Below are 14,333 nucleotides of genomic sequence, written 5' to 3'. Positions count from 1 at the left end.
ACAACTGAAAATGACTGAACAACAACAAAACATGGGAACTGATGAGATCACTACTGAGAAGCTTATCACAGGATCATAGATTGAGAGGGATAAGGATGTTAAAGGTCACCTAAGTCTAATCCTTCATTTTACAAATGAGGAAATTGAGTCCTAGAGAGGGTAAGCAATTGATCCCAATGCATACAAAAGCATCAATTCCAACATCTCCTTTTGGGTAGGTCATTAGTTCTTTCTGGACACTCATGCCCTGTTCAGGAACTTTTCTCTTTTAGAGCATTAAATGACTTCCTAGCAGCTAGAATAAATGAATAAACTTCATGATCATTAACAATTTGTGTGTGCTTTTCATACCAGGAAAGTCAGCTGTTACCTCTTCCAAATCTAGTGAAACAGGTGGGAACCAAAGTCCACCAATGAAAAGATTGAACTATCACATCACTAGCCAGGGGAGAACCTCTGCTATGTCACATTGTCTAGACTGTGCATGATGGCAAACACAATGATTGTATTCAAAATTCACTTAGCTAACATAGCTTTGAGTTTAAGGAAGGAGCTAATTCCATTCGGTTCAATTCAACTTAAAAAGCAACTACAACATTTGATGCACTGGGCTAGGCACTAGGGGATACAAAACCAAATAGTTTCTGCCTTCAAGCAACTTATATTCTTCAAGAGTCTTCAATTCAATTCTATCAGAAAAATACCTTTGAATGACTGTGCCCTAAATTTTCTGTATAGAAAAACTGATAGTATGGGAAATATTTGCAACCTACTACACTTTATTATTTCCTGGGTTTTATTAGATGAAGAAAAACTATTCCTTTTGATGAAATAATCTCTTCTGATTATATCTACCTATAGTCATATGGAAACATGCACTAAATCACTATTGATTAGACAAATACAAATTAAAACAACTCTGAGGTACAACCTCACACCTGTAAGATTGGCTAATATGACAAAAAAGTAAACTGATAAATGTTGGAGAACATGTGGGAAAATTGAAACACTAATGCATTGTTGGTGGAGTTGTGAACTGATCCAAGTATTCTGTAGAGCAATTTGGAACTATGCCCAAAGGGTTATAAAACTGTGCATACCCTTGGATCCAGCAATACCATTACTAGGTCTGTATCCTAAAGAGATCATAAAAAAGGGAAAAGGACCCATATGTACAAAAATATTTATAGCAGCTCTTCTGTGGTGGCAAAGAATTGGAAATTGAGGGGATACCCATCAATTGGGGAATAGCTGAACAAGTTATGGTATATGAATGTAATGGAATATTATTGTGCTATAAGAAATGATGATCAGGTAGATTTCAGAAAAACCTGAAGAGACTTACATGAACTGATGCTGAGTGAAGTGAGCAGAGCCAGGAGAACATTGTACATAGTAACAGCCACATTGTGTGATGACCAACTTTGTTAGACCTAGCTCTTCTTAGCAATGTAATGGTCTAAGAAAATTCCAAGGCACTCATGATGGAAAATGCTATCCATATCCAGAGAAATAACTATGGAGTCTGAATGCAGATTGAAGCATACTATTCTCTCTCTTTTTTTTCTTTCTTGTGAATTTTTCCCTTTTGTTCTGATTCTTCTTTCACAACATGACTAATGTGGAAATGTGTTTAATATCATTGTACACGTATAACCTACATCAGATTGCATGCTGTCTTGGGGAGGGGGAAAGGGAGAGAGGGAGAAAAAAATTGGAACTCAAAATCTTGTAAAAGTGAATGTTGAAAACTATCTTTGGATGTAATTTGAAAAAAATAAAATACTGTTAAGTATAAAAAGGAATAATCACTTCTGGTCTAAAACCATATATAATATAGTTCTACTTGAAAATATTTTATTTATTTATTTATTTATTTATTTATTTGTTAACAGGTAAAAGGCCAGAAGCAGATGTATGTTGTGGTAAAGGGAAATCTTGTTGGACTATGTGGTTTCTGTGCTCCCTTCTAACCCTGGGATTTCTGGGGGAGGTCCTTTGAGGGCTGAGCTCCATAAAACAAAGGAACACAGAACTCTAAATATCTTTCTGGTATCAGGCCATTTAAGAGGGGAGAAAAAAATACAACCTCCTGCCCTCAAATTCCCGCAGAACATAATTATTGTGTTGTTGAAATTGTGACCTCAGAGATGATGCAGGAGTCCACCAACTTAAGTCTTCTATGAATTAAACCATAGGATGGAGACTTTCAGCTCTGTTACATTTATTTGGCAGAAAGAAAGGGCTCTTTCCCAAGTTACCACATTGCCAGAAACAGTATACACAGGGACTGGAGTTGTATTGATTTCCTCAGAAGAGGAATTCATTCTGCTTTACTCTTCAAAGGGAAATGAGAGCCAATGAAACCATGACACAGGAATGCAGGGGCCATGGAGACAATACAATTTGGTTAAATGCATAAACAGTGTTTGAAGAGATAAAAATGAAGGGTATGCATTGAAAAACAGATTCTGAGGAACCCAAACCTTATAAAGTGCAAGGGCCTACCAAGGGAGTGGCAATTTTCATGGCCCTGCAGTTATAGGAAAGACTAGAGAGGAACAGTGCATTCTCCTGAATAGTTTGGTCCTTCTGTTAAACCAGAAAAGTTCCTTAGTTACCTTGTATTTTTTAAGCTGAAGGTGGTTGGAGATTATATTATCCAATTTGCCAAGACATAACAGAAGCTTATTTATCAATCATGCAACAAGCACCTATTATCTGCCATGCTGTGTCAGGTGGAAGGAATACAAAGATGAAAATGAAACAGTGCCTGCCCTTACATTCCACAGGAGAAGACAACATTTTCACTATTAAGTATATAAAATATAAAATAAACAAAAGATAATTGTGGGGGAGGTACAAGTAGCTAGGAGAATCAAGTAAGATCTTGTATTGGTTCTCACAATTAAGCTGAACTTTGAAATAAACTAGATGTTCTAAGAGGTGGAGGTGAGGAGGGGTATGTGTCCCAGGCAGAGTAAAGACTGATGGAGACAGGAGATGAAATGCTGTGCTGGAGGAATAGTAAGATGACCAGTCTGACTGGATTGTAGAGTGCTTGAAGGGGAATAATGTGTTACAGTTTTATATGTGTAAGAGGGGATGTTTCACAGCACCAGTTAAGGTAAGAAGTAAGATGCTCTAGTCCTGTTAACTTTGTCAGGTGAGAACTCTTTAATTTCTGAGAATCCTTCGTTGAAAGTGAAGAATGATGTGAAGAATTCCACCTTTATTGAAAAATAATCAACTCAAGGCATAAACTAGGTGTCAAGGGGAAGGAGTCTCTGTTCTCCCTCCCCAATCTTTGGCTAGAGGAAGACATTGAGAGTTTCAAAGGGTCAGAAGATTTGGACTTGTCATCAGGGATGGTAAGAATATCCCTGGAATAGCAATGGCTCAGAGAGACATACATATCAGGAGCCAAGGTCAGACTAGACACCCTGAGGAAAGGCAACTTGAGGACTCTCCAAGAATCCAGAACCTCAGACAACATGCTAGACATTGGAAAAATCTATGAAGACTTCAGGAAGTAAGGAAAGGACTTCGATTGAGCTAGAAAGTGTGAGTTCCGTCTTTGCACATGTGGTCTTTACGCTTGAGCCCACTTTTCCTCTTGACTCTCTAGTACTTGTGGGACATTGTGTCACAGACTTTTGGGGTAAAATTTTATACCAACTGTTCTCACTATATTACCTTAGTAAATACTCCTAAGAGATGATTAACCTTGGCTGGCTAACTGATATCAATTTCATGATTATCGGTGAGCATAGCAGTCAAGGCCTACGAATGATAGTGTTAGAAATTGACCACAACAATTCAGGATTACTTTTAGAACGCTGAAGGAAGAAGTAGTAGTTACTCAGTCATTAAAACTAATAGAGATTCAACATGGTGCAGTGAAAAAGAACACAAGATTTGGTATTGTAGCTCCAATGTGTACTAGCTACACAACCATGGGAAAGTCACTTAATTTCTCTGAGATGGAATTTCATAATTTGTAAAGCAGGCATAGTTATATTTACACTAGCTTCCTCATAGGCTTGGGAAGACAGTGCTTTGTAAACCTTTGAGGGTTAGATGTGTGAATTATCACACATTGTCTGGAAAGGTATTGTGATCCTCTGTAGAAACAGAAAAAAATAATCTCTCAAAGTCTATTCCAGTCTTTTGATTCTATGATTCTGTGACTTGAGCACCTGAAAATGTTACATTCTACTTTAGGAGAATATGCATAGGAATACCTCATCAGAAATAATGAATTCTTTACCCTTTGATTGATGAGTACAGGTGCTTTCTCTAAGGAAGAGCTCCATTTGAGAAAATCGGTCACATCTACCACAGGTCCTCGAAGTAGCTTTTCCTTGAGTTGAGTGGCATATTCTCTAGTTCCTCCGTCTATGAGTGAAATAACATCATCTATAACGTGTTTGTGGCTCCTGTCATCTGCAGAGAGGGAGGGCAAGAGTAGCACATTCATTCATAAATTGAACCAGTCATTAAATGAGGATTTATGAAATGCCTGCTGGGATCTTGGTCTACATTACATACCAGGAGTAGATCATTTTTTTAAACTTCTTTTTTTTTATTCCTTTTCGTGAGGCAATTGGGGTTAAGTGACTTGCCCAGGGTCACACAGCTAGTAAGTGTCAAGTATCTGGTCTGAGACTGGATTTGAACTCAGGTCCTCCTGACTCTAGGGCAAGTGCTCTATCCACTGCGCCACTTAGCTGCCCCTAGATCATTTTTTAAATGTCTTTTTTACTAACCTAAATCTTGACAATTTGATTGAGATAGTCTTTGAAGATGTCAAAGGTGTCAATTCTATGGTAAGTGATATGGATAAACTAAACATGATGACAATACAAACCCCATATTATACACAAACACAAAATATGAAATTAAGAATGTATATGTGTATATGATTGTATATGTAGGTATATATAAGGCAGCTATGTGGCATAGTGTATAGAGCACTGGGCTTGGAATCAGAAACACTCATCTTTATGAGTTCAAATTCGGCCTCAGATACTTACTAGCTGTGTGATCCTGGGCAAGTCACTTAACCCTGTTTGCCTCAGTTTCCTTATCTGTAAAATGGACTAGAGAATAAAATGGCAAACCACTCCAGTATCTCTGCCAAGAAAACCCCAAATGGGGTCCTGAAGAATTGGACATGGCTGAAACAACTCAACAATATGTATATGTATATATATATGACAAGTGGTTTTCTCCCCTTATTGCAGAAACTATAATGCTAATGTAACAAATATATTAATGAACCTAAGCACTACTGTCATACAAATAAATACCTCATTTAATGAATCCCTTGAGAAAAGTTCCTTGAGCTAGAGTTAACCATAAAATCAAAATGTTAAAATGACCCCCAAGTCTTCATTAACTATGCAAAACAGAGCTGTCTGTTTTGATGGCTGCATGATAAAAACACTTTTGTTTTTAGAAGCATTTTTTTCCATTTATGTAAGTAGTTTACTATCTTCTCTATAGGTTCAGGTAAAAGAATCCATTTTGAGTAGAATAGAGAATTCTTTAAAGTTTGCCTTCTGTCCCAAACTGCTTTTTTCTAAAGTTTCTTCACTCCCTAGAAGTTCATCAAGTTCTTGTGATCCAGGTGGCTGATGACAAAGCGGCACACAACCTCAAGATGGTGCCTCCACGACTCAGATGTGGCCCAGTGGTCTTTTTCTGAGAATTGCTTCTTGTCTCATGTATGGAAGAAGCATCCCCAGGGTCAGGACATGGTGGGGTGGGGGATGGTTGCTGTGGCCTATGAGAGGATGCCCTCCCCCCAACACACCATAGTGAAATTGTCCCTTGAACACAATATTTATGTAGATCTAAGTAAATCAGGATGGGGTTGAAGGCTGTGGTCCTTAAGTTCATGCCTTCTGCCTCTGGCATCCAGTGGAATACCTTTGAGGGTCAATGAGGGGTGTGTTGTCAGTACAGAAAACCTGAGAAGGAAATTACTGTTCTGATTGAACTGGTAACTGTTTCTGGTCTTCTAATAATGGTGGGGTGGTGGGGAGGTGGGAAATCACCCGTTATGGTATGGTCTCCATCTTATGTGGATCTATATGTACTTCTTATCAGTGTATATGTCTGTAAGTCACAATTCTAACTTGGTAGATAGTGGGCATTAACGTAGGTACTGGAGGATGTCCTGGAAACACAGGCTGGAGTCTATGAAATATGTCTCAAAAATATAATAGTAAAATAAATAACCAAAAATTTAGCTGGTAGGTCCAAGTCTAATCCCTGGCAAAGGAGGCAGGAGGGGGGGTGAAAGGTTAATAGTACTTCCTCCTAGGCCTTTCTCTTGGAAGTTCTTCCTGGAGATCCCATGCTGGTAATTTTGGAAAGTCAGTGTTTGATAGACTTGAGGCTGGGCTCAGATGGATGCCCTGAGATAAAGCAGCTTTGGGCATTTGCAGTCACTACTCTCACTTTTTTTGCTGGATTTCATGGCTGCCTAGGTAGCCTTGCTTTCTTCTCCACAGCCTTGATGACACCAATAACCACCATCCACTTCCTACCCAGTGCAACAAAGAGATCTAAGAGCAAGTATTCAGAGATATGTCCCATAATACTGGATTGCCTGTTACCAACTGCATGATGATTGTGTTTCCAACTTGAGGATCTTGGGGTTATCTTCTAGATTTTTCATTAGAAGAGGAGCTGATCTCTCTTGGCTCAGCAAAGCTGGAGAACATGTGGGCTATGCAGCAGCTCAGGATGGGTGAGTAGTTGATGGCAATAGGGTATAGATGGTTCATGATGATAATTTGGGAAATGACAACATTCACCTCTAAGAGTCAGTCAGTCTTATTGTCCTAAGATGCATTGTCCCTCTGGATAGCTTTCACAGGATGTCCTTTATATGTCCACATTGGTGAGGATCGTGGGAGTAGATGGGGGTGCTACTGATATAAACTAGAAGTTCTTGATAGAGACCAGCAAACATGGTGGAGTAGGAAGAAGCAGTATAGCCCAGTTCTTTCCCAAATTTCTCTAACAAAGATTTAAGAAAATCTCTTTTGAGTAGAGATTGGGAAGTCTAAGGAAAAACCACAGTGGATCATTTTTCCAGGTCAAGATGAGGAATTCAGCTCATAAGCAAACAATCAAAAGAGAAATGGTGAAACAGGGATAAGTCAAGCAGATCTGTGTTGCTCTGAAATAAGAATAGGGTCCTGGATTCAAATCCTGGGCTCAGACCAAGAGTACATCTACAACTCCGACACTCTAACCCCAAAGGAGGATTTTGAATTTAATTTGTAGGCAGATGCAGACCAGGAGTGGCCAGCTATTATGATACTTTAATCCCTGAGTATCTATCTAGGACTCAGCACAGAGATGAGTGGCTATGGCAGCAGCTTTAGCACTAGGGGTTGACCTACAGCTTAGTAATATTGAACTTATAGTTCCTTCCAACTAGCTGACAAAAGTGTGCAGAAACTGTTTCTAACACAAAGTTCCAACATAAGAAGTAAGACTAGAAGATGAGTAAACAAACAAACAAATGAACAAACAAAAGAATCCTATGATAAAGAACTATTAGGATGCCAGAAAAGCATAAGACACAAACCTAGAAAAAGGAGAAGAAATCCAAAATATACACAAGCAAAGCTTCAAAAACATAATTTGGCTGCAAGGTCAACTAAAATTCCTATAAGAAATAAAGCAAGAATTTTTTTTCCTCAAAAGTTTTAAAAATGATATACAAATGAAATGAGAGTATTAGAGGAAAGAATTGAAAAAAAAATGAGAGAATTGGAGAAAATACCTGGAAGAAGAATTAACAGCTTAGTACAATAGATGCAAAACCCTACTCAAATAACAGACTCTCTGAAAATTAGAACTCTAGCACAAGTTAATGACAACATGAGACAACAAGAAATATGAAAACAAAGTCAAAAGACTGAAAAAAATCAAAGAAAATGTACAGTATCTCTTAAAAAACAACTGACATGGAATACATATCAAGGGAACATCATTTAATAATCATTCGACTTCCTGAAAACTATGATCAAAACAAAAGCCTGGGCATCATGCAGTATTTCAAGAAGTCATGAAAGAAAATTTCCCGAATCTATCAGAATAAGAGCAAAGTGAAAATAGAAAGAATTTACTGGTCACCTCCTGAAAGAAAATCCAAAATGAAAACTCCCAGAAACATCATTGCTGGAATCTAAAATATTGCAAGCAGCCAGAAAGAAAGAATTCACATACAGAGGTAGCACAATCAGGATTAAACAGGATTTAACAGCTACAGTTATAAAGGAATAGAGATCTTGGAAATACATATTCCAAAAGTAAAAAAAGATATGGGCTTACAACCAAGAATAACTTAGAGCAAAAGTGAGTAAACCTACAGCAGAAAAAAATTGGGTCTTTAATGAAATAGAAGACTTCCATATATTTCTGATGAAAAGATCAGTAGAAACTTTAAAATACAAACAGAAGAATCAAGAAGAGCACAAAAAAGTAAATATGAGTGAACATTCAGAATGGACTATACCAGAATGAAGAAATGTTTATATTCTAATGGGGGAGGGGAGGATGATGCAAGTATTCCCTTAAAAACTAATGTTATCAGAGGTCATAGGAGTAGTTAAATAAGCAGAGAGCCTAGGAGTAGTTTTGATGATTTTCAAAGAGGAAAGGAAAGGGAGGAGAAAAAAGGAATAAGAAGATTGATGGGGAACTTAAAACACAAATAGAAAACAATATAAATAAAAAGGAAGGGGGAAACAGTTTCACTCAAACTTCACTTTCATCTGAACTGGTTAAAATAAGGTTAAAATAAAAAATACATATGTGCATGCATGCACACAAACAGAATCTGCTGTAGAAATGGTAAAAGTAGAAATGTTTCAGCAGTGAAACAGGAGAAAAGAGTGAGAATGAGAAGGATGGATTCAGGGAGGGATTATGCATAAACCAAATAAACTCTAAGCTAAGAGGATGAATTGTGAAGAGAGATTTAAAAGGGGAAAAAAAGAAAAGGTAAGAACTTGTGATTGGGATCAGGGCAAGGGGAAAGGAAGATGGGCAAGGGGACAGAAACTGATTGATTGCATCAAGCATAGAGTATTGGTACTGAACTACTCCTTTCTCATCATTCTCTTCTTTATAAAGTAGGGGTAGGGAGCAAATATAAGAAAAACGTAAGATAATGGGGTGGAGGGAAATACACAGTGATTATAACTCTGAATGTGAATGGGATGAACTCATCCATAAAGCTAAAGAGGGTAGTGGAATGGATTAGAAAGGTGAATCCAATAATATATTGCTTACATGAAACATACCTGAATAAAACACTCACACAATTAAAATAAAGAGCTGGAGTAAAATCTACTATGCTTCAGTTAAACTTAAACCATCAGGTCTTGAAATACAGAGTCCACAAATCTCAGAAAAACTACAAGGGTGCTACAGAAATCTATTATGGCTATTCATTGGTTATTAAGGATTAAGACAATGGCTGTTAAGGATTCATTAGCAGAAACTGAGAGCTCCAGAAAGAGGATGTAATTGAAGTGGAGTAGTGACTGGTAGAGGATCAGTTTTCTCAGTAGTATGAATGATAACTTTCTAGCTCTATCTTTTTCATAGGGATTCATTTTTCAAAATATTTTTATTTTTAAATCTCAAAGAGTACAGGAACAAATAGGATAAGACCTTAAAGGGGATGCGCAAGAAGATTCATTAAACATCACCAGGAGGTGGGCTGTCATCCAAGGAGTCACAGAAATGCCAACCCAGAAGAGAGCAAGTTAAGGTGACCAGAGGATGAATCAAACAAATGAGTTACCAAAGGCAGCATGGGAAATGTTAGAGAGACTGATAGAGATTCATTTATCAGGAAAGGTAAGAGGCAGCCACCTAGCCAGATAAGCAAGATTAGGTTAGGCTCATGAAGAACAGGCACTTAAACACTTCAATGAATCTGGGATATGTGTATACTTCTTCTGATTGCATAACTCATCCCATTTATATATATATTATATATATATAATATATATATATGTATATATACACACATATATGTCTTCTGATCTTGGGCAATTCTTGTTCATGTTCTTCCATAAAGATTCCATGAAGTATCTACCCAACAGACTAGTAAATCTTTCTCTTTTGTACATTTCATGGGTCCCAGTGTAGTACTTGGGCTATCCATCAATTATCTCACTTTTGCTACACATTCCATCTACACTTTTCTTTCTTATAGTTTTATCACTGACTTTTGTTTTTACCTATCATTTTCTTTAACCCATGCCCCTTCTTCCAAGTGAATTACAACAAAAATGTAAGCAAAACCAATCAACATATTAAACATATTTGACAGCATATACTATGCTATGTCTCTGAGATGAAGAAGGTATATTTCCTTACCAGTTCTCCAGAACTAAGATAATTTATTATAGCTCTTTAGTGATTGTTCATTAGTGTTATTTTTGTCATACATTTTGTTTTCTTGGTTCTGCTTTCTTTACTGTGAATAACTTTATATGAATCCTCCTATGTTTTTCCTAATTCCTCACATTTGTCATTTTTATGGCATGACAATATTTGTTCATATACCATGATTTATTTGGCCATTTCCCATTTGATGGGGACCTATTTCATTAAATTTTTTTATTACCATAAAAGAGGTTGCTATGAATATTTCATAATATATAGGACATTCTTAGGAGAATACTATCTAATAGTGGTATTACAGCATCAAAGCAACTGAAGAGTGTCCCCCTGAGGGTGACTCAACCTTCAGGTTGACAGGATGATTAGTGACCCCCTGGCCTGGAATGAACATATCATAAGTCCCAGCCACTCTGTTCATTTCCCTCCTGGTTCATTCTCTGGTCTGTTCTACCTACATACTACCTGCCTTGCCCCTGTATGGGTAGCCTCGCCCTCCACTTTTCACCACTTTAGGTGTTGTTGTGCTCCCCTATTAAAATGTAAACCTTTGGAGAGTAAGAATCCTTTTTTCTTGTTTCTGTATCCCTCAGAACTTAGCACAGTACCTGGTACAAATTAAGTGCTTAATAAATGCTCTATCTACTATCTATCTATCTGTCTGTCTATCTATCTATCTATCTATCTATCTATCTATCTATCTATCTATCTATCTATCTATCTATCTACCTACCTACCTACCTATCTATCTATCTATCTATTTATCTATCTATCTATCTATCTATCTATCTATCTATCTATCTATCTATCTATCTATCTATCTATCTATCTATCTACCTTTCTGTCTGTCTGTCTGTCTATCTAAGGGTATGAACAAATAAATGAATTTTCTGCCTCCTTTTCTTATCCTACATTTCCTAGATAATGTTTGATACTATTTCATACATACATTATTGGTAATATACTGAAGTCTACTTATTTCCATTGCATGGGTCTGTTTTGCCCTCATTTTCTACCACTCTACCACTATTTCAGCAAAAGTGAAAACTGATTGCCCAAGACCAGGGACTATTTTGTATTTTTCTTTGACTCATGGGTTGTCATGGCCAAAGAATTCTTGGTATGGTGGCAAAATTGCTGGTGATGGTCCTTAGTCTTAAGGAGGCTGATCCTTAAGTGACAGACACCATTTAGTAGTTGGTGGTGGGAACCTACATTATTTCATTGGCAGAGCCCAAGGCTCTTGGGGTTGGGGGTAGGAAGATCAGGATGGGGGTGGTGTGGTTTGTAAATTGTGGCTGGGAAGTATCCAAAGGAACTAATTAACTCTATCATGGCTCCTTATCCCCAATGATGAAGATATGAATCAGTGAACTCAGTGCTTGAAATTTTAGCTTAAAAGAGGGCATTGAAAATCTTCCTAAGCTCCACATTATTTAAGAAGTGACTCCTGTGAGGAAGCAATGACCCAGAAGACAGCTGGCCTTGACAGGCAAGATACCATGAAAGGGTATGGTATGGAGGGACTCCACAGGGCATGCAAGGCCATAACTAACTCTTTTTGGACCAGAAACCTTAAGAAGTCCTTCATCTCATGGGCAAAAGTACAGGTTCACTGTATTATCTTAAACAGGCCAGCAAGGCAGCTCACTTTATCCCTTCTGGACTAACCATTTTCCTTCCTACCCATCCTCAAAAATTCCCTGAACTATAGTCAGTTCATAGGATCACAGATTTAAAGAGAGAAGAAAGGAACCTTCATGGTCATCTAGTCCAATCCTCTCACTTTGAAATTGAGGAAACTGAGGCCCAGAGAGGTTAAATAACTTGCCCAAGCTAAGTATCAAAGGTAGTATCATGGCCAGAATTTGAACCCAGCTCCTCTGATTTCAAAGCTCACATTCTTTCTACTGTTTCTCCCTTCTATAGATGACTGGTTCAACTGTTAAAGAAGTCTCAGGTTCTCCTATTCTAGAGGCTCCAGAAAGAGGGCCCATAGCATGGAAAGGAGCTCTGTTACAGTCTGAACTTGTACCTTGTAGTCAAATTAGCAAGCATTATTAAGTGCTTATTGTATGCCAACCACCTTGATACAAATTCTGAGAATAACAGACAAGAACAGCTCCTGCCATCAGGAAGTTTATGTGAAGACTCTAGGCATCTGGGGGAGGCCAACAGTGCTGACACCCTAAAACTAGCCAGAGTGATGGGAGGGGAACTTAGAAAAAGGAATGGAGTGAGTTGGAGCAAACCTGGGACTTCACCATCAGACTCTAAGCACTTGCCCCAATCTACAGCACAGTGTAGATTGAACACCAGACCTGCAATCAGGAAGATCTGAGTTCAGGTCCTTGCCTCAGGCCCTTACTGGATGTGTGATCCAGTGCAAATCACTTAATCTCTACCTCAGTTTCCTCATCTTTGAGCTTTGAAAAATGGAGATAATAGTATACCAACTTCCCAGGGTTTTTGTGAGGATCAAATGAGATCATATAAATACTTAATAAATGCTTGCTTCCTTGCTTCTGCTCTGCTACTGATTTCCTGTCAGATCCTACACAGAGTATTTTACTTTTAAGTGGTTCTGCTCTTTTATAAATCAAAAGTGAGATATCCTGACCCAGTTCCAAATGCATGGAAATGCTGTGAGGAAGGAAAAGGTAGTAGGAGATTCTCATTGTCAGAGAAAGGAGGCAGGTAAATGGTAACAAACAGAGGCCTGAATACAGCCATACTTACCTAAATGCCTTGAATTTACCACTGAACAGTCAGAATGGTTTATGTTGGCTTGGAAATCAATCACATTTTTGTAAGAAAAATCCAAATCGTACCCAAGGCATTTCCGCACATCATGTATTTCAAGTCCTACAAAAAGAACTCACTTGAAGATTCCTGGAGGATTCATCCATCAAATCAAATTAAAATAAACCCTGGCTTTGTTACTTGGGAAGGGAAAAAAAAGGTTTATTTTGTTTCTGGGGAGTCATTGTTGCCTACAAAGGCATGGTGACTATCTGCATGTTCTCTTATTAGCATCACCCGGTGGTATCCAATGGAATTTGACTGCTTGCCAACTCAATGGTGAACAGCACACCTTGTTTTGCCATTACTAGGCAGAAAAAGTATTGGATTGGGAATGAGGAAAGAGTTGTAGAGGGAGGCCATCCTGAACCATGGGCATGGGAGCATGGGCACAAAATACATTTCTTATCTACAGAGAGGAATGCAGGAGAGAGGCAGCATAGTGTGCTTACAGCACTGGACCCAGATCCAGGAAGACGTGAATTAGATTCTGAATCAGGCACTTACTAGCTGTGCGATCCTGGGCAGGTCACTTAACCTCTTTGGGCCTCAGTTTCCTTATCTGCAAAATGAAGGGGTTGACGTAAATGATCTCTAAGGTCCCTTCCAGCTCTAAATTTCATAGGAAAAATTATATGAATTGTAACTTTATAGGAAATCCTATGATCCCATTTCTTCTAGGTCATTTAGACCTTATTTTACACATGAGGAAACTGAGGCATAGATAGAGAGGGGAAATGGCATTGCAGCCTATGGATATTGTAAATTACATATTCCCCTGTATCTCAAACTCAATGTATCCAGGAAAGAAATTATTTTTCTTCCCGAGTCCACCCCTCTTCCAAACTTTCTTATTTCTGTTGTGGGTACCACCATTCTTCCAGTCACTCAGTTTTGGCATCTTGGTGTCATCTTGGACTCCTCACTCTCCCACACCCTATATAGCTAATCAGTGGCCATTGTCCTTCTGTTTCTGCCTCCATAAAGCCCTTTACATCTATCTTCTCTCTATTCACACAGCCATGGCTCCTTTTTAGGTCCTTATCATGACACATCTGGACTATTGCAATAGCCTCCTAATTGTTTTC

At 38.2% G+C, this 14,333-nt stretch overlaps 1 protein-coding gene across 2 annotated transcripts in view; it reads right to left on the bottom strand.

Moving 5' to 3' along the window:
* C9 (complement C9) overlaps positions 1-14,333 on the bottom strand; it is a 65,302-nt gene that overhangs the window by 14,934 nt on the left and 36,035 nt on the right. For both annotated transcript variants that reach the window (XM_027863393.1, XM_027863394.1), the window contains exons 8-9: positions 13,183-13,308; positions 4,271-4,446 (exon numbers count right to left, since the gene is read on the bottom strand). In XM_027863393.1, the coding sequence (XP_027719194.1) occupies positions 4,271-4,446; positions 13,183-13,308 (302 nt within the window). The remainder of the gene's footprint in view (positions 1-4,270; positions 4,447-13,182; positions 13,309-14,333) is intronic.

This window comes from Vombatus ursinus, unplaced genomic scaffold (genome assembly GCF_900497805.2).
Source record: "Vombatus ursinus unplaced genomic scaffold, bare-nosed wombat genome assembly UNPS02014772.1, whole genome shotgun sequence".
NCBI lineage: Eukaryota > Metazoa > Chordata > Mammalia > Diprotodontia > Vombatidae > Vombatus > Vombatus ursinus.
This window is presented reverse-complemented; position numbering and strand designations above follow the sequence as displayed.